Raw genomic sequence first — 27,471 nt, 5'->3', positions numbered from 1 at the left:
AAGGATAAAATAAGTTTTTATTTATAGTCTTATAGTAAAGGGGGAAGCCTTAACTTGCAAGACAATTCTTCGGCAGTATGTACAACATACTTTTTATTTCCATGGAATGGAATCAAACACGGACTGAGACTACAGAGTATACACTAGAAATCAGCAAACGCCAGGAACAGAGTAGGAAAGAGACAAAGAAATGAGGCCTAAACACACAAAACCCTTCACTGGGATCTGCTGACCGCAGCCAGCACCAGGGCTGGATCACACAATGGGGACACATTCGGAAAGGGAGCGGGGCGGGTGGGGATGGGGCCGCACCGGGGTGCGGGTTTAGTACCAGGTAAATCGCTCTTGGTATTTACATACAAAATCAGTTGGCTCTATTTCTTAGAAATACACACGGAAAGAAAGGAAGATTTGATCATTACTTTATGAATCTGTCGCTTTGCAATACCGACATCATCAGAAATAGGGACAAGTCACTCAGATTCAAATTTCAGTAGCAGGAAATAAATATCAAAACATCATCACTGGCCCTCAATACAAAACCGCTACCCCACCCGCTCCTTCCTTCTTGTCCCACCCCCGCCCTGGGGGCTGCCGCTTCACCGTGTCCACGGCCCTCCCTAAGGCTGGCTGAGAAGCAGGGGTGAAGCAGGCCAAAGACTCTGCACTGCACATCTGCCCCGCTGCCTTTCCCACCACAGACTTCTTCAAGGATCTGGTCTTTCAACAGGAGCGATAAATAGCTTTTTAGACTAAAAAAAAAAAATCCTTAAAAAGAAGGGGGCGTAATTCTGATTACTCCAAACCGGTCGTCTTCTCACAGTAGAGCAGTCCACAGATTCACAAAGTCTACCAGGCAGAGGCGAGGGTGGCCCGGGAGGAGAGGCCTGGAGGGGCAGGAGTCCTCCGGGCACGCGCCCGGCAGGGCTGGAGGAGCTGGTGGGTGGTCAGGACACCATGTGCTCAGAGGTCCGGCCGGCCGTCTGTCCTCCACAGAGAAAGCTGCCAAGTTGGGGTATTTTGGTTTAAAAATTCCTGGTGGGGACAGGGAATCCCTGAAGGGAAATGTTAAAAAAAAAAAAAAATAGTGGAAATGGGGAAGGAGAACGAGAGCTGTTGTCCAAGAGCTTCTACTTAAAAATAAAATAAAAAACAAAAAGAGAAAGAGAAAAAAATAGAGTCTCTTAAATGGTTCTGAGGGTTCTAAGGATGAACTGAAAGGAGGATGAGACGACGGAGGAGACAGACAGTTTTTATTGCTGGCCTGCCCCGCGGAGCTTAGCTGGCCTCCATCCGGACCTTCTTCCTGCTCTGGGGCTCTTCGGGCTCCGACTCCGAGCTGGAGTCCGAGCCCCCATCGAAGGCAGAGATGGTGCCGCCCTTGGCGTTGGTGTAGAGGCTGTTGTCTGAGGAGGGGTAGTTGGTCTGCAGTTGGGCACTCGACCTCGCCTTCTCCAGTGCACGGACTGAAAGGCAACCAAGCGAGCGGGTTACAGCCTTCCGGAGGCTGGGGGACTAACCGAGTCTCAGCTCAGGGTCCAGCCTGTTCTTCCGAAGGGCTTGCTGGCCCCTGAGGCTCAGGGTGGCTCAGAAGTAACTCCCTTCTGGTGGCTGTTCCACCCACACGCTTTACTTCCCTCTTCCTTTCCCAGCCAGACCTGGGGGCCCAGTGGACATGGCCAGCCACTCTGCAATGCCACCCAACCCTAAAGAGAAGGCTTGTGATGTCACCGTCCTGTCATGGAAGCCCAGTGTAGTGACAGGAGCATGAGCTCCCTGTGGGACCCAGCAGTGCAATGACAGAGGAGAAGGTGGCCCAGCAATGCCAGGCTCCACAAGGGTGTGAAGGCTACACAACAGCAGGAAAGAATAATATAAGACGTATCAGCCAAAGAAAAGTTTTGGCTTAGCTCTCACGTACAAGATCCACTTGGAAAGACAAGCTGGACACTCGGAAGCAAGTCATCAATACACACGAATCCTGGGCCTTTTGACACATTGCCCCTACATGCAGGCTGCTCGGCCCAGGAACCAACCCGCTGCCGCCTCCCACTGCCCATCCCTCAGTTCAGCTCATTTTGAGCCTGGAAGGTCAACCCATTTATTTTATTTTATTTTATTTTATTGGAGGTGTTCTAACCCAGGTGGTTACTTGCATTTCCTTTTACTTGCATCTTCCATGAGGGAGGAAGAGAAGTGAATTCCCCAGGAACAAAGAACTTGATCAGCTCTCGCTTTCCCCTGTGGTTGTAGGAAAAGGCGGGTGTGAGCATTGGAGAACAGCATGGGCCTGGCCCATAGGCTGCCCTGATTGGACTACCATTGACAACAGGGAGGGCTCACTGTCCCTGAACACCTGGAGTTTCTGGTACTTACACAGCACACTCCAATCCAAGGACCTCACAGCTCTTTTGAGACACCTGATGCCAGGTGTGACCCCTACCACAGGCAGAGCACCTGAGCCCCAAGACGGGGAGATCAGGTCAGAAAAAAGCCTCCAGACGTCCAACCCCTAGACTCCACTGTTCCCTCACTGGCGGCACAAGTCCTTCCTCAGGATGGCTCTAACACTCAACTACTCAGGCCCAAGAGGCGGGGCCACAGCTGCTTATGAGCACACACTCCGTAACTGGTTCTGACTCTGCAGGCCCAGGGGCGAAGCCCTGACCTGGCCGGAGCACAGCAGGGCCAGCTGCCCCACAAGCTCAGGTGCTCACCTTGCTGCTCCAGAAGAGCATTCTGCCGCTTGAGGTCATCAATATCTTGCTGGTGTGTGTGGTTTTTCCTTCGCATATACTGGATATACTCTGTGGCTTTGTCTAGGATTTGGGCCCGGGATGCCTGTTGCAATATGAGAAAAAGCAAAGGGGACAAAATAAAGACCTAGTCCAAGCAGTGAGGAAACCATGCCTTTCTGCAGCAGCAGCAAGGGGAATGGAAGCGGGAGGGTGAGGCAGGACAAGGCTGACGAAAGACAGTAACTGCTATGGAGAGCCTTCTTTGTGCTGGTCAAGGCGCCAAGGGCTTTACATGGCTCACCTCACCAGCACTCTCTGAGAGAGGAAGGTCCACCAGGAACCCGAGGCTCAGAGCTTGCTGTTTTATTCAAAGTCACCAGCTAGACAGCGGAGGAGCCTGGCTTCAAACTCAGGTCCGTCTGACCTCTGAACTTGTACTCTCCCATCCCTTTTGGTTCTTTAGGTTGCTTTCACGTCTTCAGCCTGGCTATGTCTGAAAACATTAAAATACTACTTAACTGAGAGTTTAGGCCACTCACTCTCTGCTAGGGCCTGACTACAGGGAGCTGGTCCAGAAACGAGTAGAGTCAGCTCTCAGTTGGAGCTGGCTCAGGATGGGAGTGGGGACAAAGTTTTTCATCAAGGTCCTACACCTCAGCCAACAGAGCCACGCTGCGGTGTCACTATTCAGCCCTCCTGGCTGAAGAGACTTTCGTGAAAGCTGTCAGAGCTCGATGTCAACACAGGAAGGGCATGAGATTGAGCCATTCCAGGAAGCAACCACACCTTCACCATGGGTAGCCTAGGCCCTACCCTGTCAGAGGAACAAAGTTACTAAGCCAGTAAAATGGATGTCAGGTTACTCTGGAGGTCAAACTTGCCTGGAAGATTCCCTTCAGGCTGCAAACATGGCCAGAATTACTCATGGCCAGGTGCATCGGCAGAATGGTACGAAGGCAGGCGAAGTGAAGCCCGAGGCAGGGTAGTCTAGTAGCTCAAGTGTGGCCCTCATGTCCCCGAGGCTCCTGAGCAGTAGCAAAGCCTCTTACTCAGGGTAGGGCAGTCCTCAACAGTTCTGTATTACAACCCCAGAAGGTCCTAAACAACCAGAACACAGCAAGGGGGAGGGCAAAGAAAAAGCCACACTCAGGCCAGCAAAACTAAATTCACTTGTACTAAATCCTGACAATCTTAATTTCCAGACCTCAGGCTGGGCTGGGTATCAGAGAGGTTTACAAGGCCTGGGTTTATTCACCAGTCCTCACAAGTACTAGAATTTCTAAGCCTTCCTCTTATAGCACCCTTAAGGCAATTTCCTCAAAAGGAAATTGTTCCTATTCAACCATTTTTATCTGGTGTGAATTATGTGCAAGGTACTGAGCAGACACTGTGGGGAAACAAAGTGTATCAGTCATGGCTTCTTTTGCCCAGAAGCTTACTTACTATCTAGTCGAGGAGATAAATATATCTACACACAGACAAATCACAGGGCAGTACTGACAAGTGTAACTGGAGTAGTACAGATTAGAAAGGCCACAGGAAAGATGGCTTCTGGCTAGGGTGATTACTGTGTGGCAGGCAATGGCCTTGGCTCTGCACATACACACACACACATGCTCCCATCTGAAACAGTGAGCCCTGGTCACTATTTGTGGGAAAGGGTCACTGAGAGCTGGGAGAATAGCACAGGCACGGGCATAAGGGTGGGGACAGAGCCAGGTGCATTTCTTTAGTTGAGTAAGTCAGCTTACGTAGGGAGAATGAGAGCACTTAGCAATGAGGGCTTGCAACTCCAGTTGCAAGGCCACTGCAGATGCTGTTTCCAATTTCTGCCAGAGGGGACTTATTAGGGTCTAATTATTAGGTGATAAAATGGAAAAAAAAAAAAAAAGGGCACATGGTTAGAAGGGAGTAATTAGAATACCCTGCCTCTCCAGACACTAGAGAGTGGCTTAAAGATAAAGTATTGTGGAACAGGTGGCAGGGTGGTGAGAAAGAGCCTAGGAATCCAGGGGGCAGTGCATTCTAGGTTCTGTCATTAATGGGCTCTGGACTGCAGACACAGTATTGCTCTCCATGGCTACGCCTTATCTGACTAGAAATTCTCTCAGACCCAACCTAACCCTCCAAATGTTATGAACACCAACACTGATCTAATTGCTAAGTATTTTACATCCCAGTCTTTCTTTAAATTTGCCTATTTTTTTCAACTAACAGTTGTCAGAAAGCAACATTAGCTCTTAACTACTTACTTGCATCAGAGACAAGGGTAAAAAGCAAAATCTCTGAAAGGGAGCATTTGTAAATGTTCAGTGATAACTTTTAATGAATGACCGGACTGAGTCGCAGCCTGTATGCTACCAAGGTTTCTCCTTCACGTATTTATACATGAAACCACGAAGTGAAAGTGAGCAGTAAGCATAGCACAACAAACCAAAGAGGGAAAAAGATCCCGAGTGATGGAAGTTTCCATTTCAGGGCAGTTTTCAGACGAAGAAAAAATTCATAGATGCTTAGAACACGGAGTGCCTTGGGAACAAGAGGTCCCCAAGGGCTGGATTGCTATAAACCTACAGAACGCTAAGCACAACCCTTCCTGCATGCCCCAAACAAAGCAGAAGCATCCTAGGCCTCTTGGGGGCCTCCTGACCTCTTCTTAGAAAGTCCAAAAGAATGGTTCAATTAATTTTATTTTGCCCTTCCCAAGGTACTCGAAGTAAAACCCAACAAGAAAATATTTAAAGTACAAAATACATAATTCCCCAAAACTTACATGTGTATCTAGTACAGGGGAGAAAAAGCAAAAGGTTGAAGCTAGAAAATGCTAGACTCCTCCAAAATCCCCTCCTCCCAGCTTTCCAAACCATACCAGATCATGTTAAGATGTTGGCAGGCCCTTCCTTACCTTTATGAATTTACATTATGTGAACAGTAAACATGAAGCCAGCACGAACCCTGGGCTTTACGGCGTGGACCGTGGAATGGCCATGGGCTTTCAGTTTCTCTTTTCTGAAACGTGCTCAGTCAACTGAGTCAGCAATCTTCACGTGAGTGTGACTGAGCGGATAGAACTTGGTAAGTCAACGTGTCCACAGATTGACTATTACCTTTGGGTACCCAGTAAGGACCTAAGTAATTTTTTTTTCCTGCTCGTTTTTACAAGTAGAAGGCACTAATTCTGATTCTGCCTTTCTGAGCAGAAAGAGGTCTCTTCAATGGTTTGGACACAGCCCTGAGAAAGATGGACTGTGACTGAGGGGACTGAAGAGGTACTGGATGTCCTATGAAGCAGTGTGAGTTAACGCAAAGTGGCTCATTAGGCCTCTCTCTCACCTCTGGGAGCCATGCAAAAGGACACTGGACAGCCTTGCCAGATCTTGTTCCAAAGTCCTGGTTGCACACAGCAGTACAAATGATGATGATGATAACCGCAGCAGCTAACACTGAGCACTCATCAAATGCCAGGTATCCTCATACAACCTCTTGCTATTTTATTTCCCCTATTTTATAAATGAGGACACCGAGGCACAGAGCTGTAACCTGCCTAATGTTACAGAACTAGTAGCTAGTGGAGTCAGGATTTGAACCCAGGCCTCTGAGACACACCTATTTTGGGAAGACAGAAAGGCTGTGCAACTAATAAAAAAGATCAAGAGACTTGCAGAGACAGCGCTGTCACGCAGGGAGAGTTTGAGCAGGAGGAAAAGGACTACACAGGAGTCACCTGATCCGGCTACAAGGATGTCAGTGAAGCCCCTGGCGAGGCTGGTTTCCTTGGAGGAGCGAGAGCTCAGGTAAATCCTCTCTGCACCTGCGGGTGCAGGAGCGCGATGGAGCTGAAGCAAAGATGAAGACTAGTTTTTAGAATTAGGTTGAAAAAGTAAGAAATGGGGGGGAAAAAAGGAGCTTGCAATAATAGCAGCACTGAAGGAAGACTTTTTCTTTTAAAGACAGGTGAAAACTGAACAGACTTCTAGCAGAGAAGCAAATAGAGAGGAAAAACCTAAAGATGCAAGATAGCTTGAGAGAGCTGAGTACCGTGGCCTGCGGGAGCAGAGACGCCAGCTCCCCATAGTACTGCCGGCTCCATTACCTAAGAAGGGTAAAACCAAAGCGGACAGTGGAGAAGACCCGGTGTGGCCGAGGGGCCCAGCAGGCCCCCGCCCTCCTCCTGCTCACGCCACAGCTGCAGCTGCTTGCCGTCTGCATCGCTGCCCACAGCGGCACAGACACAGGAAAGGGTCAAGCCAGCCTCCAGAGGCACCCACTTGAACATAACTCTGCTTGGGAACACAGTGCACCCTCCTCGCATGTTATGGCAAGAATCGACTACATATTTTCGGAAAGGCTCCAAAACCAAGAGCTTGATTCTAATTAATACCTTTTTAAGGCCCCGGTGACTCCTCAAGTAGTTAACACAGACACTCAGGATGACATCCAAGGTTACTCAATCCTGTTTAAGGCAGTGATTCTCAAAATTTTTCATATAAGGAAAGAGTTCACACACTTCTGGAGTTCACAAATTTCTGGAGTTGTCAATCTTATTACAGTAACCTGGATTTGTGTAAAACTCCAAGTTGTTTTAGAGAGCAGGGAGAGAGGTGAGGAAGAGAACAGTAGCACTAGACTGTGGCCATTAGCAACACCACTGCCCTTCCCCAGGGGCCTAATGCTGACTCGAGAAACAATATCTCAGCTGTATTTATCATTTTTCCTCCTCACTCTCAAAATCAGATCCCACCATGCTGATGTTACAGCTGCCTTGTTTCCCCAACAATCAAAATGCTGTATCCTGGGGAAGGAAAAAAGAACTAGTGCCTGACTCACCAACTGACATCTGTTTTATTTTCCACTAGTTATTTTAAAGAAAATAAAACTATTATTTTCTGAAACCTGCACATGCTTTTACACATAGTAAGGTAAAAGGAGGCTAGGGCAAGGCAAGTAAACATCTGCATTTGAATAAGCCATCTTCTGAGAACAAAAATGAAAGAATTTGCACAATAAATTTGGGTCTGCATTAAACTAGTTCATTGCAAAATGGAACCCCTCCTCAGTGCCAACAAGAGAAGCTGGAAGGCTCTGGGGTGAGAGCCAGCATAGCCAAGTGGCCCCTCAAAGACGTCCTGCTGCCAGGCCCTCCCCAGCCCAAAAGACCATCTTGTAGATCACTAGGGGAAGGCAGAGCTATCACGCCCTTCAAGGGGCTTAGTTCCAGCCAGGAGTCAGACCTTTGCTTAAGGGTCAACACAAATCATGTTTCAAACCCTGTATTCCCTTCCCTGGCCTTGGGCCTTGGTAGTTTGAAATGAAGGTGCAACACTTCCCCACCAAACTTTGACCATGAAGGACAGGAGCACACAGTTCCCCGAAGAGGAGATAAAGCTATTAAATAAACACGTGGAAAGGATTTACTATCACAGGTAATAAACAGAATACAAAATTAATTACTACCTTTTGCCTACTAAATTAGTCACCCCCTCCAAAAAGAAAATTCTAATGATGGTAAAATTGGTACTCTCAAAATACTGCCAAAACACTAGTCTTTGGAATTTGCCTGAAAAAGTAAGAAACGAAAAAAAGAAGACATGAAAACAATCCTGGAAAGCATTTTGGCAACACACAGCAAAACACTAGATGTTCTTACCCCCAGACCCAGCAATCCAACTTCCGGGAATCTATTCTATGGAGGCAGCCACATACACCAAGACGGTCATCATTACATTATTTATAAAATTAGAAAACTGGAAGCAACTTAAATGGCCAACAGAAAGAGAAAAACACCTAATGACTAAATATGAACACTCTAAGACTTAGGAAAAAAGCATATTATGTGAAAACAGCAAGCTATAACATTTTACTCATGTAAAGCATACATATGAAGAGACCAGAAAGGAATACACAGATTGATAATACCATCATTTCCTTGCTTCTTAGACTTTTATCAATAAACCCCTGGATTTAATAATAGCAGCTTTTGGGGGGGAGAAAAAAGGAAGCAGGTTTCTTTTGACACCCACCTTAAGGCACCCAATTTCAGCCATATTAAAATGAGGTGTGGGGTGGGGAGAGTACTGTGTATCTTTGAACTGCACTGTCCAACACAATAGCTACTAGCCACATGTGGCTAATAAGTGTTTGAAATGTAACTAGACTGAATGGAGATGTGCTGTAAGTAGAAAACACACATTGCATTTTTAAGACAGTGCAAGAAAATAAAGTAAAATATCTTACTAGTAATTTTGTTTCATTTACTTTTTGCTGAGGAAGATGATCCCTGAGCTAACATCTGTGCCAATTTTCCTCTATTTTGTATGTGGGTCACTGTCACGGCATGGCCACCAAAGAGTGGTGTAGGTCTGCACCCAGGAACCAAACCTGGGCTGCTGAAGCAGAGCATGCCGGACTTAACCACCAGGTCACAGGGCTGGCCCCTCATTAGTAATTTTTAATGTACTGGTAACATTTTGAGGTCATACTTATTTTTGCATATTAGGTTAAATAAAATATATTAAATTAATTTCACCTGTTATTTTACTTTTTTATTGTGTCAACTAAAAAATTTAACTGTACTTATAGTTAAATTGTTATTTGTGGTCCCACATTAAACTTCTATCAGGCGATGCTTGTCTTAGAATCTTAGAATGAAGAAAGGTGGTAGTTGTGTTAAGAGGATGGGGGGGCTGTTTGTTTCTTCCTCCTATCTTTCTAAAGTTTTTGCAATTTTGTTAGAGGAGAAAAAGAAAAAGAAATGCTAAAAGGAAAGCCTAGTAACCAATCTCTCTCCCCCAATGTCAAGATGGAAGAACGCCCCTCCCCCAGCCCCTGGCCCTCTCCCCAGGAGCGAGCCTGCCCTATTGGCGCTGCAGAGTCTCAGAAGGACGAACAGGCTCCTGCCCTCCAAGAGCGCACCCTCTGGTCAGGTGCTAAGATCGTCACAGAAACAAGAGAGATACAGGAGAGGCTCCACGAAGGGCCCTGGGGTTCAGAGAGAGTGATACCACAGGGTTCTCAGAGTGGTGAAGTATCTGATATGGGCCTTGAAGGCAGGTGGTGGAGACTGACTGGCAGCGGAGGCCCAGGCAGGGAGAAACACATGCAGGTACACGGGCAGGAAAGGGGGCACAGGCTGAGGACCCCTTGTGAGTGGGTCTCTTCACTGTGAAACCTCAAGGTCACCTGGGAGGTGAGGCCGGAGTTGGACCTTGAGCAAAGGAAAGAACTCAGATAAACTGAGAATGACATTCCTGGGGAAACAGAAGGTGTACACCCCTCCACAATAAAGGGAGGAAGAGAAAAAGCAGGCAGGCAAGTCGAGTTCCTTATTTAGAGAACACAGAATGCCAGTCCTTACCTTGCTGAGCCCTGAAAGGCCCTTGGAGGTTTCAGGCAGCACATAAACACAGTTTAGAAAGAACTGGATAAATCAATACATTTACAGTTGCTGAGCCCAGAGCTTTAGGGAGACTTAGGAAACTATGGACAGCAATTTAAGATGTAGAAAATTTAAGAAGAAAATAATTGCACAAGTTGGAATCTGGCCAGGTAATAACCTTAATGAGTAATAAGGTGAAATAGGTAGGGCTGTGGTTTATATTTCATTTAAAAGATAATCCCTCCAGCAGCCCAGACATGATGTAGAAACTTTCTGTGTGAACAGCCTGCCTTAAAAGGTGTCCACCAAAACGAGCCTCTCCCAGTGTAACGTGGCCAGGTGGACCAGGGCGCCTTTCCTTCAGTTAATAAACACTCACTCTGTGCCAGGCACTGAGGGAAGAAATACAACCAAAAGATGTCTTCCCTGCCTTTATGGTACTTATTATGGTGTAGTGCAGGAGATGGGCAGACAGTCACCAAGTAACCACACAAATATATATACAGTTACAACTGGGATAAGTGCCCTAGTCACAGTGCTGAGTGGGTTTAACAGGGAGACTGACCTTCAGCCATAAAAACTGTCACATTCCCTGCTATAAGGGAACTATTCAATTTCCACAACTACCTGTTAAGGAAACTAGGCTTTAATGGAGATGAAACAGAGTAGCTCAGTGTTTTAACCTCTTATTTGATGCTCAGCCTGTTATCTTATTATTGTTAACTGTAAGGTGTAATCCTCTCTCCCAACAAGAGAGCAAAACCCTCAAGAGCAGACACCATCCATTATGCCTTTTACACCTCCACCACACTCACACGGGTCTTAATTAAACAGCTGAACACAACCATGCTGCCTGCTGCTGTTTTCTTTAAAGGGCTAAGCAAGCCCACTCTTTGCTCTGGCACTTTGACTCCACAGCTATACGCTGGGAACCTACCATGTGCCAGAGTCTGTGACAGGAGCTGACAGAGGCAGTGCCCTCAGATTCCCACCCAAAATGAAGGAATTCTAAACTTAACGCTGACTAGCAGAAACCCTGTTTTTACTTTCACTTTAGGTTACATTCTCTCTTTTTAACACAGCTCTATCCAGAAAGGAGAAATCCGGAGTACAACTGCCTGAGAGAGCAATTAAGTATGATAAACAGGTATTTAGGAAGAGACTTAAAAGATGAGAAATTTCTATAAACCACTGTACAGCTACAAACGGCAATGTTGAAACAGAACCTTCTATCACTAAAGTCAACCACGCTAAGGAGCCAGTGTGATTGGACGTAATCCCTCTGGCTGGGGTGGTGGGGCTAATCTAAGGGGGGAGGGCAGAATTATGTCCCCAGTAAAGGCGAAATGATGGGCTGGCCATTGCCCCCACAGAAACAGGGTGAGCTCAGTGCCAGCAAGCCACTGGTCCACCCTCCCTAGTACCCAACCAAGGACCCTTAAAACAAACAATAATTCTGTTCTAGAAAAGTAATGTCAAGAAGAACAAGGCAAAGAAAAAAAAAAAAGAAAAGAAAAGTAATGTCTCCCCATAACACAGGGGGCCACAGTTACTCTTGCTTTTACTCCCATACTCTGGTTGACTGGCTGATGGTTCTATTTCCATCCCATCTCTCAGTGGACTCCACATAGTGCTAAAAAACTATAAGGGAAACAAAAGACTACAACCACAGAGTTCCAGAGTCCACCTGCAAACACTGGGACCTATGGCAAAACACAAATGGACTGCCAACTCTAATGGTCTATTTCACAGAACAGCTAGCTATGCGGACTCAGAAAAGTTTACAAACTTTAAACGATCCTCAAATCTCTGCACTTCAATGTTACCTACACACGCCACCTTAGGGGAGAGTATTTTAGTAGCAGCCCTGGTATGACATACTGCCAAGATCACTGGCTCTATCCAGGGGACGCTCCCCATATAAAGACAAGATATAAGTATTTAAGCAAGAGTTCTTTAAGATATCCTTTGATTGTTTACCCCTGGTTTGGTCAAAAGACTGAACCTGGCAACTGGCAGTCCTGGGTTCTAGTCCCTGTCCAGCTGTAGACTGGGATCATGATCTTGAGCCTGTTTTCTCACCCTGATATAGCAACGACAGTAGGAGTGGTTAGCAATGGTAACTGTTCAATTACAATACACAGTATAATACTTGCCTCATAGAATTGCTGTGCAGATTTAATTTTACATTGCAATACAGATGTTAGTTACTACTTATTTTTTTATTTAAGCAAAAGGAGACCATTCCGTACGTTTATTTTATAGAAGAAATACAGAAAACAGAGGATAGAGTTTGGATCTCACATTTAAAGCTATTTTTTTTTATACAAGTATCCCCCATTCTTGGTTAGGATCCAATTCAATCAGTATTAGTTTCTTTTTAAAAAACAAAAGGCTTGGGGCTGGCCCAGTGGTGTAGTGGCTAAGTTCATGCACTCTGCTTCAGTGGTCTAGGGTTCACAGGTTCGGATCCCGGGCCCTGACCTAGCACCACTTGTCAAGCCTTGCTGTGGCAGCATGCCACATAAAATAGGGGAAGATTCGCACAGATGTTAGCTAGGGAATAATCTTCCTCAAGCAAAAAGAGGAAGACTGGCAATAGATGTTAGCTCAGGGCCAATCTTCCTCACAAAAAAAGAAAGGCTTAAGACATGTATGACAGATAATCCAAATACTAAGTAAGAAGTCACCTGCAAAATAAAGAAGCTCAAATCAAAGGAGACTGGAGACCTTTCCTTCAAGAATCTGATCTAAGCCCTCAAAACTTACAGGGTAAAATAATAATTTTATGATTATTTACATAATGTCACAACCTTAATTACTGCAATCCAAATCAAGAATTAGCCAATTTCCTTTGGTTCAAATACCACATTTTAAAAAATTGCAACACTGAGTGAGAACTCGGAAGTCTGAGACCGAAGTGTTCTGCTGGACTCCCTGAAGCACCTGTGAAACGGTGCTGGCAGACAAGGAGAGTAGGGAGGTCATGGAACTTAGATGGGAAGGGGTGGGGTGCAACCAGAGCCAGCAGCCATTTCCTTTATTCATACTTCGTACGAAACACTTGGATTGTAACACAGGACAGGATTCTCAAGTCAGAAAGGCACCTGGTAAATTCCCACACTGGGGCTCTGTTGATGGCTTCTACGAAACCCGGGCCCTCAAGCACTCCTCTCCCCGAGTCTCGCTACTTCTCTGACCTCATCTCCTGCCACCATCCCTTCACTTACTCCACTGCAGCCACTCTGGCCTCTATTCTCCTTGGCGGGCCCAGGAATGCTCCCCCGTTCCTGCCTCTGGACTACTACACTCACCTTCCCTCTGCCCAGAATGCTCACCACCAGACAGACACATGCTTTTTCCTTCGCTTCCTCCAAACCCCTGGTGGAACGCTGCCTGCCAGTGAGTTTTCTTGTCTGCCCTAATGACAGTTGCAGCCCTTCTTCCCGTTTAACTTTCTCCACAGCGTTCTCGACATACTGTATATAGTTCATCATGAGTTCATTTTCTATCTTCTCCTCACCAGGATAAGGGCTTCTGGCTGTTTTGTTCACTGCTGTATTCCTAGTATCTAGAACAGTGCCTGGCGTGTAGCAAACCCTCAATAAATATTTGTTGAATGGAGTGAGTGAATAAATGAATGGGCCACGATGAATGATCAACTATTCAGTCGTAAGCTACCAAATCCACACTGTCCACTTCCTTGAAGAAAGGAGACAACAGGATTCAGGGTAACGTAATTTTAAGGACTTATGGAAGAATGTTATGGCAATGTAAAATAGGCTCGTTAAGGTAAAAGGTTTGGCTGAGCTCCTATGACCCGCCTCTCCCAAACTGTTCTCAAACTTAAGAATGCCGAGGAATCACCTGACCGCTTGTTACAAACACAGATCCCCCGGCCTGCCTCTAGCAAGGGGGATTCAGGAGAAATTCTGATGTGGGTGGTCCAAGGGCACCTCTGGGAAACAATGCCTTGGCACTACTCCTGGTTAGATATGAGACTTGGGAGAAGGCAGCTCTTGTGATTTAGTTCACCACTGTAATGGAGACCATGGCATACGAATAAGCACTGACTGTCAACAGTTTAGACGCGCACAAGAGATAACTCTTTGCACGTGTGTACTTGGACTGTAAGGGTGAGTCTCACTCCCCATCATAAACCTTTCTTTTGGTACTCAGACAGTGTTGTGTCCAGGAATGTTGTCATTCCAGGTAAGTACCTTGATCCACAGCCATTAAACCAAGTCCACACTAAGTAGGCCTGACCCATGGCAAATTCTGGTTTTGCAATACTAGGTATTCACATGGCCTCTTGGCTGTTTTGCTTTCCTCATAAAGGTCAGACCTGCCCCATGCTACAGCCACATAGAAAGCCACACCTTAGATAAGGTATAAAGCACATGACTTACCAGAGTGGCAATATAATCAAACAGAAACCATAATCATTCCACGTTTGATTCTGGATAACCAAACCAACCCAGGACCCTCACCACAGAGCTAAATCAGGAGAGCCATTCAAAGCACAGCTGAGAGCAATGATTTTTCTGAAAATGGCTGCTTCTTTAAACACTGGATCATTGAACCAAAAATCCCAGGTCCTAGTCCCTGCCACTTACACCACTGAACTGTTGCAGGAAGCAGCCAACTACATTCTCTGTCAAGGACGGAACTAACTGTGCAAACAGATGTTTTCTCTAAATTCAAAGGAGTGACCCTAATCCACAGGCTGCTTACTCAAAGCTTCCAACTCTGTTTTTCAAATGAAGAAACAGTTGGCGCCCACCTCTCCAGGGAAAACATTAGTTTCCGGAAGGCCACCAGTGGGGTGGGGAAAGGGGGGAGCAGCACAGTTATTTTTTTCTTCCATTTCATAGGAACATGTCTCCTTACTGAAGTCTTTCGTCCCACAGTTTAAAATGCTCTTCACGCTCTTTTGAAAGAGCAGCTGTTGGGACTGTGAGACCACTGGTGTCCAGGTTGGGTCACACACATTCCTGGAAAGTGTCATCTAAAATGAGCACTAACTTTCAACCACACGGAAGAAATGCTCATGGAGGTCTAGGGAATCACTGACCTCAGGAATCCTTAGTGTTGTCCCAAACTACTAGGGGCTACTCTCTATACTATAATGTACAGTTCTAATAATTTCTTGAATGAGTACTTTATTACAAATAATACTAATTTTAAAAGATAATTCCTACTGATGTCTTACAAGTAGCTCTATTCCACCTGACACTAAAGCAGGGAACCTAGAGCAGGTAAGGTGTGTGAAGATTCCCCCAAAGAATCAAAAATGAAGGAAACCATGTTACCTGAACAGCCCTGACTCCAGTTCTTTCCAGAAGGGTGAGTGCACTGTTAAGACCCACAGCAAGTTCCAAACTGGTGGTGGCCAATCAGCTTTTTCAATAAACTCACCTTCTCTCCCTGGAGGGAGGGGACCGAGTCCCGCAGACTGTGAAAGCTGTCTTTGATGTGGTCCCTGCGTTTTCGTTCCAGTGCATTATGATGAGCCCGTTTGTCAGCCTAGGGAAATGGGAGAAAGAGCACATTAGCGAAGTCACTCCTTCTGCTTGGAACAGGTGTGTGGGGTACAGCCTGGAAGTATATGCTGTCAGCGCTGTCCCTGGCGATTGCACGGGGAAGGATTTGTCGAGGTGGGCAGTTAGGAGTCTCCAGAATTAGGCTCTGCTAAAGGGGGAGAAAGGGGTGAGCAAGGCTTGCGACAGGAACATCCAAAGTAGCTCGATGCATCCAGCTCATGCATAAGTGAAATAAATGTTATTCATGGGGACAAAGTGTGACTCTCCTGCAACATTAGTCTTCCCCTACAACTTACTCATGTGACAGAACAACTGCTAGTCCATGGTTGGGAGGTGACCAGGTAAAAGCTCCAGTGGGCCCCTTCCTAAGACGCGTAAGAGATCCCCCATGGCGGGTACCCAGGGAAGGAGTCAGGTCACCGGCGCAGGGCTTCTCTCCATGTGAAACCCAGAACCATGAGTCTGGTGTGGTCTCCAGCTAGGCAAATGAACCAATTTAAGACCTTTTCATCAAATCATACAAGAGAAACCAAAACCTCTAGAAAACCCAGAGGCATGAATCTGCGATCATGAAGACAGAGCTGATACTGACATGAACTGCATTCTGAGTTCCTGTTTTTTAAGGCGGATCCAAGGTACTATCCTGCCAAGGGCTTCCTCTCACACAGGCTTTTCCAGAAAGACAGTTCTTAGATGGCAAATCTTCTGACACTCACATGCTCTGAATAAATTTCCTCAGGCACCTGTGGCAGGTCATGCTTATTTGGCAGTATCTAAATACCCATGGACCAAAAAGTCTTTATCCTGCCCTGCTTAGAATTACAAATAAGAACATCAGCTGGCAAGGGACGAAGACTGCCAACAAATCAGGAATGGCGAAATATGCTGGCTTCAGGCAGACGAGACAGTGCTGGAGAGCCTGCAGGACAGCTTTAGCAGGTCCCCGTGAAAGGGGTACTCCCTCCAAATGGGACACAGATGCCTACTCAACCTACCACGAGAATGACATCACATCAACACTTTGGGAATTACGGAAAACAATACCTGAGAATTTATCCTAAATACACAAGGTTGCACTGAGCTAACCTAAAGAACAAGTCTGTATATGGGCAGTTTAGGTAGTTTTAATCTACCTGGACAGAGCACCAGGAATTTTAAAAATAAATAACTTGGCTTAGGCACAAGAATGCCTGAAATGAATCCTGTACTAGACAAGACGTACAGACAAAAATCTATAAAGACAAGAGTTGCAGGGTCAGAGGACTTGAAATTCTATTATCTAATCCTAGAAGTCTGAGTCAGGCTGGGAGCAGCTGTGACAACTCCAGGCACTTCCTGGTCTCTCCAGCGCCTCACCTTACCCACAGCTCTGCTGAGTTGGACACGTGGTTCTCCTCAGCACATGCTCATTCTCAGGGCAGACGCCTGGAGCACCTCTAGAGCTCTCTTCATCTTGTTAAATCTGAATTCACTGTAAAATGAGTGTTTGCTGAGCTCTAGTGATATATGGAATTTATGGGGAAAGTGAAGGAACAGCCAAGCTTAGAATACCAGAGAACTGGAGGCCAGAGGTAGGTTTGCCATATCATACAACGTTAGAGTAAGAAATCAGCTGATGCCTTCTAACAGCAGGATGAAATAGCTTGAGGGAATTAAACATATTTAAGGACCTAGTCCTTTTCTAACTTACTGTTCCCTCTAGTCACCTACACAGGTAAGTTGGGCTGGCTTCTAATCTGGACTAGATCTAAAGAGCTTAGAAGCTGAGAGATGGCATTTGGCATCTATCTGCCTCTCCTGTGTTTTCTACACTCCCTAAGATGGTTTATTTACATGCAAATTAATCGTCCAGCTTTGGTCTCTAGCAGCAGCCCAAGATACTCATGTCTACTAAATCACCCTGATTCCTGGCCCTCCTCCCAGCTTAAGAGCTGTGCACAGAAGCAGTGACACCAGAGTTACCCACAATCCCTCTTGTTGATACAAATAAAATTCTAATTGTCTGTTTTCTTTCTGGGAGAGCCCTGCAAATCTCAAACGGCAGAATCAAGCCGGACTTGGTTTCACTCAGGCCTGCTCTAGAGGGGTGGAGCTAAATATAATCTAACACCAAAATCATCCCCACAATGCACTACCCCCTTCCCATTCAGTGAGCCCTGAAAGGACTCAAATGGACAAGTCTTTTGGTTAGAGGATTGTAAGTGAACTTGGCTGTGGACCATCAACAGAAATCCTGGCTTCTCATCTGGGGAGCCAGCCAAGTTTGAGAAGTTGGCTCAACAAGGAAAGGCAGCAGTCCACTGCCTGGTAGAAAGCCTGGCTAGGGACTGTTGTTCTCAAAGTAGTGGATGGAATTTCTGTGGTGTTTCCAGGCCCAATTTAACTAGCAGAAGAGTGGAATCTTAGACCAATCCCCGCTGCTGTGTCCATCCCCAAGCTGCTACGCCTAACCAGAGTCGATTTTAAAGCTCTCAGAGACAATGGCAATGATGTCTTTTTCTCCTCCCTAAGTCTTATTTGAAAGAGCAAGTTAAAAATATGCAGAATTAACATGCCTAATTCCAGGCAACTCTGAACTAAACAATACCTCTAGTGGCTTGAAAGAGCATATGAAAAACCTTTACATAAGGCTGACTCTGTTTGGGAAACATTTCCAAACCATAGATCCATCTAGCCCGCTAACACTGCTGCTTCCTGTACCACCACCACCTCCCCTCCCTTCATCCAAATGGAGGGCCAGGTGCCAGGCTTATCATTGCTTTGTTAACTGTCTTCACTTGCTGGCAACCTTTTTTGAAAGGGCCAAGGTTTCAGAGTTGAGAATGAAAAACTGGGTGAAGACTCCCAGTGTAAGGCATCTGAGATCCCCCCACAAACTCAAAACTAGTGTTAAAAAAAAAAAAGGGAAAGGGCCAAACAATTGTGTCTTGAACAAACAAAGCTCAACTCAGATGAAACAGCTTTCTTTCACCAATACTCTGCAAGATGTTTGATAACGAAAAGAATGGTACCAAACAAATTCTAGAAGACACAGAGGTAATCTTGGGCTGTACAGCAGGCCCCCAAGTACCTCCTCTACACATCCTACAGGAGCAGTGGCTAGATGCTGCCGCTCTTCAAGTACACTGACTTTGCTGTTTCTGCCAGAAAACCCTTCCTTCAGGGCATCCCAGACTAAGAGAAATACTGAAGGGCTGTGCGATACTGAAGAGTGGCCCACAGATGCTCAACAGGAACTCCAGCACCAAATCACTTCCAGCTTTGACATCTCTGCCAAGGTTTTTATTCAGCCTCTCAGTTTTATTTCCACCAAACTTTCCATACTGGTAGCCAGAATAAAAATCTTCACCTACAATTTGTCCATCTCTGACACTAATAAGCACGTGTATCTTAAGTGTTGTTAAATGTTGAAAGCAAACATTATTTTGTTAGCCAAGAAGTGGTTAAACTAGCAGGATGTCATTCAAGCTAAGAAGGTCTGTTCAAAATTGAGAACTTCTTTAAATTATTTCCTTCCAACTTATTGCAGAGAATGCATCTTCGTTCAAGGCATTCCATCAGTGAGCAACCTTATTTCCTACAAGTTCTAGGGAGGCAAATAGCATGGGAAAATAAATACTCCATTATTCAAGGATGCATAAGGGTCTCCAAAACAATACCATTTCTTGCAGGCTACCTGATACCTAACCCCATCTATAAGGGGAATCTTCTCAATTCCAATGTACAAAATCCTCAGCATACCGGGAATTAGAGCTGCCTGCTATACATTCACTGCCTTTAAGAAATTCAAAGGTTGCATTTTAGATGGAAGGTAGTGTTACTTATGATGATTAATAACCTATTCTTATCAAACACTAATACTGGAAATACATGGGCTCAAAAATTCTCATCAGAAAAGATCTATTTATTATTTCTGATAGATAAGAAGTGAAAAGAATAACAAAACTGAACTTCTAAGCAACTTATTCATTTTAATCAACAGGAAAATTGTAACAGGAAATAATGGGCAGCTAGGATGAGAAACCCACTAAGGTCCTTCATAGGAAGAGATAAATGGCAACCTTCCAACACCTCTCCTGCTTGAAGCCGACTGCCTGGTATACACTCTAACATCTAATAAATATGTGTTTTTGAGGCTTTTTTTTTTTTAAATCATTTGGTGCCTAAAAGAACTTGGGAATGCCATTATCAAAAAATGCCATCACGCTACAGCCATTTAAGAGAGTAAGAATGCCTTGGTCAGTAAGAATGCCAGGAAATTTTAATTAAAAACCAAGTTAGATTCCTTGATCAACTATTTTGCCACTACTGGCATCTTGAAAAAAGACTTTTAAATGTAAGAACACCCTTTCCTGTAACAAACACGCATATTCAGAAACCAAACCTGGCATTTCTGCGTTACTATCAACACTCTAAGCAGACACAAAGTACACACATCGTGCAGCACTTCTGCCACGCAACTAATTCCAGGTAAAACAGCCAACTCAGAGTAAACTCCAACCTCAAAAGCAACCAAGCTCATTCTCCTCTGGATACATCGCAATTCCTAAAGAAGCAAAGAGCTCTGAGAAGTTAAAAATATTTCATACCAGAAAGGCCCAGAAGTGGATTTGCACAAATCTTTTTTAAATCCCCTAACAGGTATACCGTATCTGCAACATGTTCAGCTGTCATAAAGGATAAGAAGCTGGAAAGGCCCTGGATCTCCTGACCAAGGCACTAACCCTTCATTTCTTATATACTTCCAGTCTTTCCAAAAGGAACTTCCTAAACAAACAAAACAAAAGCATCACTTCGCATGAAATACACCTGTCCCAGAAAATGATCTGTAAAATGCAACCTTTTCCCTCCAAAAAATAATAAAAATAACATAATGGAATTCTGAGACGTATTGAATTTAGTAATAAAAACATTGTTTGGGGTTACTTCCTTTAACAAAGCATATTGGTTCCTGGAGAAGCTGTTTTCCGTTTGCACTGAGGCAACAGAAAAAAATATTCGTCAAATCAGTTTCACTTTCTGTTACCCTCATTTCCTAACTCTGTTCTTGCTGAGTATCCTGCATTTCTCATGCAGTAAGGCCATACCTGCTGTAGTGACATTATCAAATCCGAATGCTTCTTTTCATATTAGGACCCACAGAACCTTTTCCAAATAACTTTTTAAGTTCTTCCGTAGTCCTAAATATTTGGTTGTTCACATTTTTCTTCTGAACTAAGGCAAAGTTTAAGAATAGTTTCCCCTGCCAAGTTTTAAAAAACATATTTATTATCCATACTAAATGTCAGGAAGTAAACAGATGTATTCACAGAGAAAAAAGAAAAAGAAGTCCTTTTTACCCTAGATTTTCATCATAACTGTCTGATACACTATAAAATTTTTTTATGACCCATTTGCTGCTTCTCTCCATGCTGCTCTGATTATCTTATGCCAGGTACTATTTACAAGTCCCAGCAAGGAGATGTCAAATGAAAAACAAAGGATCAAACCTGCTCCCTTTACCCACTCCCCAAATCAAAGGGAAAAATCATAGGCACCTTAACACTAAACTAAAAATATCTATACAAAAGAATGAGATTAGCGTCCTAGGAGAGTGGAAACATTTTAATAATTTAATAAAGCAATTTACATCAACATCCATGTGGATGGCTATTTTAAAGAACAGAAATCTTACAAGAACTGTAAGCCAAAATTTCAAAGAAAACTTTTCTCTCACTGGAAAGCCAAGGCAATTCCAATTCAAATAATGATTCCGTAAAAGAAGCCAAACCAATCCCTGTCCTCCAACCCTGATCAAGCCCTGGGCAGATTTTATAACTGCACGCTTGGAGGGAACAAACGTTTTAAATAGACTGAGTCCCAAACAGGAAACTCCACATTCACATTATTAAGGATACTAGTAACTGAAAAAAAAAAAGGAATTGAATTTTCAAACACATCTCCAAATATAAGTATCTAACAATATTTCAAGGAGAAATAAAACAAATTCTTTTCAGTGACTACTACCCATGGGTAATTTTTAAGACCCCTGGAACAAACGCATCCTCTGATTTTATGGAAATATCAGCTTTCAATAAATAAAATTTTTCTCAATGCCCCTCTACTTGGACAAGCTGGAGAAGCTCTGCTTGCTCTAATGCAGAGCAGATACGAGTAAAAGGGCTTGTTCTTATCCTGGGATAATTAAATTCCTAGACCAAATTCTAGCAGGCCCCCAAACAACTTGATTATCCCACACATCTTTTTAAAAATTAAAAAAAAAAAATCTGGATTTCGAATTTTTTTTTAGACATAGGAAGATCTGGCCACACTGAGCCCTTGCTCTCACATAACAACAGCCCACGTGGAGTCCAGTGGTTGACTTCTCGCAAGAGGCACATGCTCTCCAGTACCCCAGTCCTCACCTCTGCTCTCTACTTTATTTCTGACCATCTCATGGCCTGGGTCCCTCCAGAGGCACTGGAATTTTTGAGTCCCATTCTATACACTTCGTACTGTTCCTATCTGTCAAATATTAGACACTCTGATATACTTTTCTTCCTCTCTCTGATTCTGATTTTGGGTCTATTCTTTTTTTCCTTTCTCTAATCTGTTCATGGAACACCCACAGTACTGTCTCAGACTGTAAAGACACGAAATTAGTATCTATCGAAACCCTAAGAACCACCTACTGAGAACATTTAATACCAAAACCCTGAAAGATTACTGATACCACTGCATGATCTCAACCATCACCTTTTAACAAACTTCTCTCTGAAAGGCCACTGTTCTTCACCCATTTTTCTATTTTCTTTATGCTTCTCCTTCAACTCAAATGTAGTCAGACCACAAGAAGATGTATGTGACACTTTCATATTCAACCTCTGGCTCCTCTACATTCCCAATTTCTGCATTAGAACAATACCATGTTGTGCTAGATTCTATAGGGCTACAGCAGTCACATGACTTTTGGTTACAGATGATTACGGCATGTGGCTTCAGATTCACACAACTAGGCAGATACGGTTTAGAACCTACTAGTTCTAAAGTAAATCTTCTGACCATTTTGCCCTGAAATAATACTACAATTTACTTTGATTTTATTTATCATTTCCTACTTATACAGTGACAGCTAGATGCCCCATCGGAAAACTACGAACAATTCACTTCTTTGCATACAGCTCCTCTCACTCACCTACAGTCTCTGGAATTAGCACCTGAGAATCTAGAACTATGAGATTTGCAAACCCGCCCCCCCACCACCACCTAGACCCCCAGAACAAGGCCCCCACCTCACCTTAGCGGTTAACAGGAGAGTTTACTACAATATTAAAAGTAATAGAAGGATCTCTTTTTCTCTCTGACCCCAAAAAGGACTAGAACTGAACGGAAATGAAAATGAAATGGAGAGTAGGAGACGTACCGCAGATTGAAACCTCGGTTGCTCTTCCTGGAATAAGAGAGAAAAAAAAAATAGAAAATATAGAAGTTATTTTTACACTTCACATTGAATAATAAGAAAGAAAATGCCGGCGGTGGAGGAAGCGGCGGGTGGGGAGTCAGCCCGACCCCCCCGCTCCCCACGCCCCATCTCCCCAGCGGGATCCGGTAGCGGGGCAGGGGGCTACCGAGCGCCGCCCCTCCTTCCGGGATCCGACTCGGCCAGAGAGGGTCCAGAGCACTGCCTCCTACCCCCGGACCGAGCTCGGGACATCTGGGTACTCCCAACCCCTCTCTGCCCTCCCTCAACCCCCAGGATCCGGGTCACGCGAGGGGATCGCGGACCCAGGCAGCAGGTCCTGAGCGCCGTCCCCTTCCCCAAGATCCGGACAATAGGATCCCGGGCGCACCCCATCTCTGTCCCCCGGATCTTGGGCGGGATAGGGTGGGAGCGGGAGGCCGCAGCACCCTCCTCCACGGGGGAAAGTGGGGGATCCCAGAGGCCGCGTGTCTCCTCCCCAGCTCCAGTCCCAGAAGGCCGCTCCGGACAGGAGCCCGGAGCCGAGCGAGCTGGGATCGCGACGGAGGCGGTCCTGGCCCGGGGGGATGGGGTGGGAGGCGGCGGCTGCTCGGCCCCCTCTTGCCGTCGCCCGGCTGAGAGCCCCGGCCGCTGTCCCCGCCTGACAACCCGCACGGGAAGGAAGAAGCCCCAGGACTCACGTCGCTCTCCACCTCGATGTCATCGTTATCGCTCATTTCCTACGGCCCAGGGAGCGGCCACTGCAGCGGCGGCAGGGAGGGGGGAGGGGTGGAGGGGAGGGGGAAGTCACCGACAACAACAAGCCGAGTCCCCCCACACACACACTCACTCACTCACTCACTCACTCGCTCTCTCACTCACTCACACACACAACACGGGCGAGAACCACCTCCTCACTGCAGCACCGGATCAACGGCGGCACGCACGCCCGGTCGGCCCCCTCCACGTGACCGGGCTCGTCACGCTTGGGCCGCCGAGACTTGTAGTTCTCGTCCCTTTGACTGACGGTCCAGCTAACGCCAGAAAAACTACAAATCCCATAAAGAACTGCATCCAGTTGACGCCAGCCCGGCTTGTTGACTGAGCCCAGAGCGCCTGCGTGTCCTGTGGAAGGGGGCGGAGAGAGAAGCGGCGCGGTGCCTGCTGGGAGTCGTAGTCCGCAGACCGCGAGTTGTCAGGAGGCTTTCCTCCCGAGGCAGCAGAGGAGGCTGCTGGGAAGACAGGACACGTGGAGCGAGCTGGGGCTCCTGGAGCTGGGCACCGTCTGAGCGCCGGGCGCCGGGCCCAGGGGACAGGGTGGAGGCTCTGGTGGAGTAGCCGGTTGCCTAAATAACGCTGCCTCTCTTTGGTGCGACTGGTTTTACTTTGTCTTCTTCATGCTTGAGTCTCTGCTTTGCGCCCTGTGGCGTAACCCGCCAATGGGGGTATCCTACTGTGGTGGACAAGGGGGCGCGGCTCGGGATGTCTGCTCGTACCCTTGGGATCTGTCTGTGGGGAGGTGTCAATGGCAGATATTAAGTGGTGTTACAGGGCAGCCAGGGTGACCGGCCTTGCTGAGGGACCTCTCCCAGCCACGAGAAGCTTGTATTCATTCGTCGGGAGTGACCATCCTTGCTACTCACATGAGGCTCGTAAATTCATTCACAGACCTCCGACCCTCAACAACGGGTTTACGTGGAAGTAAAAGCCTCTTCTGAGTTTGTGGTAGCCCAGCTGGTTTAGGGAGTGCCCCAGTTCAGAGTACCATAATTAAGAATCACAGAAAGTATCAAAACGGGAAACTTGTGCAGCTCCCTATTCAGTCAAAATCATATTTAAATACTGTGGCATGAGGGTTGATCATATCCATTCCACCAATATTTTTGGACACCTAACATGTGCCAGCATGGGGATACCGTAGTGTATAAGACTGGCTCAGTCGCTGCCTTCCCGCACCTCAGCTGTGGAAACAAATATGAGATTGCCCTGCCGCCATTTTAAGAATGTACATCAAGTCTCACAGGAAGGAATAAAAAAATAGTAACAAGACACTTTCAATCCCGACGTAAACAAAGTAGCTGAACTACACTTTTACATTTGGTCTCCAAAATGAGTGAAATCTTGAACTTTTCCTATAAATTACTGATTCCCCAATGGAAACCATATTATCCCTGACTTTTGAATACAGAAATTTGGAGATATGTCATGACCTTTGTAACATCTCCCTATGTGAGCATATCATCCATGCTGAAGAGACAAGTGTAAAGGTAATAATCTTTCCTTTACATTTTTTTCCTTTAAATATCTGTGCTATTTTTATTCACTCTTTGAAATCTGGAATCATCCTGTCTTTGCAGGTAAACTCATCTTTTCTAAATACTTTTGTCTCCTTGGCTTCTTCCACACTAACCTGGAGAGACAGACTTAAGCAGACCATTATGTCGTAAGAGCCCATGGGCTCTAAGGGAGACAGGGAAGGTAGCTCTTGAGTGAGTTAATTAGCTGGATATTAGAAGCTAGGGCTAATTCAGTATTACAACAATTACTGGGTGCCAGTTATGTGCAAAGCATTATAGCGCAACCCTGCCTACAAGTTAAAATCACTCCAGAGCTTTTAAAAATCTCGATGCCCAGGCTGCACCCCAAAGCAATTAAGTCAGAACCTCTAGGAGTGAGAACCAGGCAGCAGTAGTTTTTTAAAGCTCTGCAGGTGATTCCAATGAGCATGAAGCTGGAGACCACTGCCACAGAAGATGCCAAGATAGATAAGATAGTCTTCCACTGAATCGTCTACTTTACAGGAGTGAATTTTATGGTTTGTCAATAATTATTTCAATAAAGTAGTTATTATTAGAAAAAATGGGATAATCTTTGCACACCTAGAATCTAAAACCTGACGGGAATAAATTATGAACACAAATAATTGCAAAGAAGGTGGACTAAGTGGTTTTTGGGGGGGGCTTTTTCCTTCTCCCCAAAGCCCCCCAGTACATAGTTGTATTATTCTAGTTGTGGGTCCTTCTAGTTGAGCTATGTGGGATGCCACCTCAGCATGGCCTGATGAGTGGTGCCATGTCCACGTCCCGGATCCAAACCAGTGAAACCCTGGGCTGCCAAAGCAGAACGTGCAAACTTAACCACTTGGCCGTGGTACCAGCCCCTAGACTACCTAAGTGTTAAATTAGCTTACAGGCAGTGCATGCTGGGAGGGCTTAGAGGAGGGAGAAGTATTTCCAGGTCTCCTGTGGAGTGGAGAGGTGTTGGTGATCAGGTGAGCCTTCTTAGACTGTCAGCGCCATCAGGGCAAGGACTGGGTCTGCAGAGACCAGGTCAGATTTTGGTGACTACGAATCCCTAGTTCTTGGGTGGAGGCCTGGGCAAGTAGGCAGAGGTGAGGAGGAAAGGCTTTCCAGGAAGAGAGACTGGAGATTTTAACATATATCTTTTTAGTGATTGATAGCATACGAAGACCTGTCAACCCACTTAATAAATTTGACCTGAGACATAAAACACCACACCCAACAAATGTAGAATACATCCTTTTCAAGCACTCATGGAAACATTTACAAAAATTGACTGTGTTCTGAGTCATCAAGCAATATCAACACATTTCAAAGGATCGTGATCTTAGCAAGTTCTTGGACCCAATGCAATGAAAGTAGAAATAATAACTAAAAGATGACTAGAAAATCCTCATAAGTTTGGAACTTAAGAAACACTTTTAAGCAACCCAAATGGAGAGACTTTCACAAACAAGGCATATACACAGGAAGGAACTAGACATATGAGAACAGAAATGTCCTCTCGTTTTCCTTTTTAGTACTTTTCTGACGTGAATAATAATCTAGGACTCTGAGAATTCGTTTCATCTCTGCATGCTTGAGTGTCTTGGTAAAGCCCTGTGTGAGCTCATTAAGACTGGGCCTTGTCAATGGGCCGCCCAAGCTAGCCCTTCGCTACTTCAAGTTTGGTCTAGTGGTATTCACATCCTCAGGGAGCCCACCCCAACCCTGCTAACTCAGATCCACATTGTAACACTCTGCCCAGGGGGTTCATACGCACGTCAGAGTTTGGGAAGCTATGATGAGGGTGGAAGGGGACAGCAAGTGGGGAGGGCGAGCAGACTATCACCATTTTCTCCTCAGCTCATTTACAATTTGGCTTCCACTTTACCACTTGACTAAAATCACTCTTATCCAGGCCTCCAGGTACGTCTTTATTGCTAAATCCCAAGTGCTTATCTTATTTGACCTGGTAGTGGCCTTCACTGTTGACACTCCTCGTTCTCCAAGGCTGGGAACTCTCCCGCTTTCCTTCCACCTCCTTAGCTGCTCCTTCTCCGCCTCCTCGGTTCCTCTTGCCCTGTCAGGGCTTGAG

General features: G+C 45.6%; 1 protein-coding gene across 4 annotated transcripts; it reads right to left on the bottom strand.

The window, feature by feature from the left end:
- LOC124233743 (protein max) lies at positions 1–24,043 on the bottom strand. Of its 4 annotated transcripts, none has more exons than XM_046650904.1 (5): positions 23,796–24,042; positions 23,059–23,085; positions 15,532–15,639; positions 2,718–2,847; positions 1–1,466 (listed from the first exon to the last, which is right to left on the bottom strand). In XM_046650904.1, the coding sequence occupies exons 1-5, from the start codon at positions 23,829–23,831 to the stop codon at positions 1,279–1,281; spliced, it is 489 nt and encodes a 162-aa protein (XP_046506860.1). In that variant the 5' UTR covers positions 23,832–24,042; the 3' UTR covers positions 1–1,278. The 4 variants fall into 4 exon arrangements, with proteins under 4 accessions (XP_046506860.1, XP_046506861.1, XP_046506862.1 ...); XM_046650905.1 differs by having other exon boundaries at positions 2,718–2,841; positions 23,796–24,036; XM_046650906.1 differs by lacking the exon at positions 23,059–23,085 and having other exon boundaries at positions 23,796–24,043.
- Positions 24,044–27,471: the final 3,428 nt, after the last annotated feature.

Source organism: Equus quagga, unplaced genomic scaffold (assembly GCF_021613505.1).
Source record: "Equus quagga isolate Etosha38 unplaced genomic scaffold, UCLA_HA_Equagga_1.0 220_RagTag, whole genome shotgun sequence".
NCBI lineage: Eukaryota > Metazoa > Chordata > Mammalia > Perissodactyla > Equidae > Equus > Equus quagga.
This window is presented reverse-complemented; position numbering and strand designations above follow the sequence as displayed.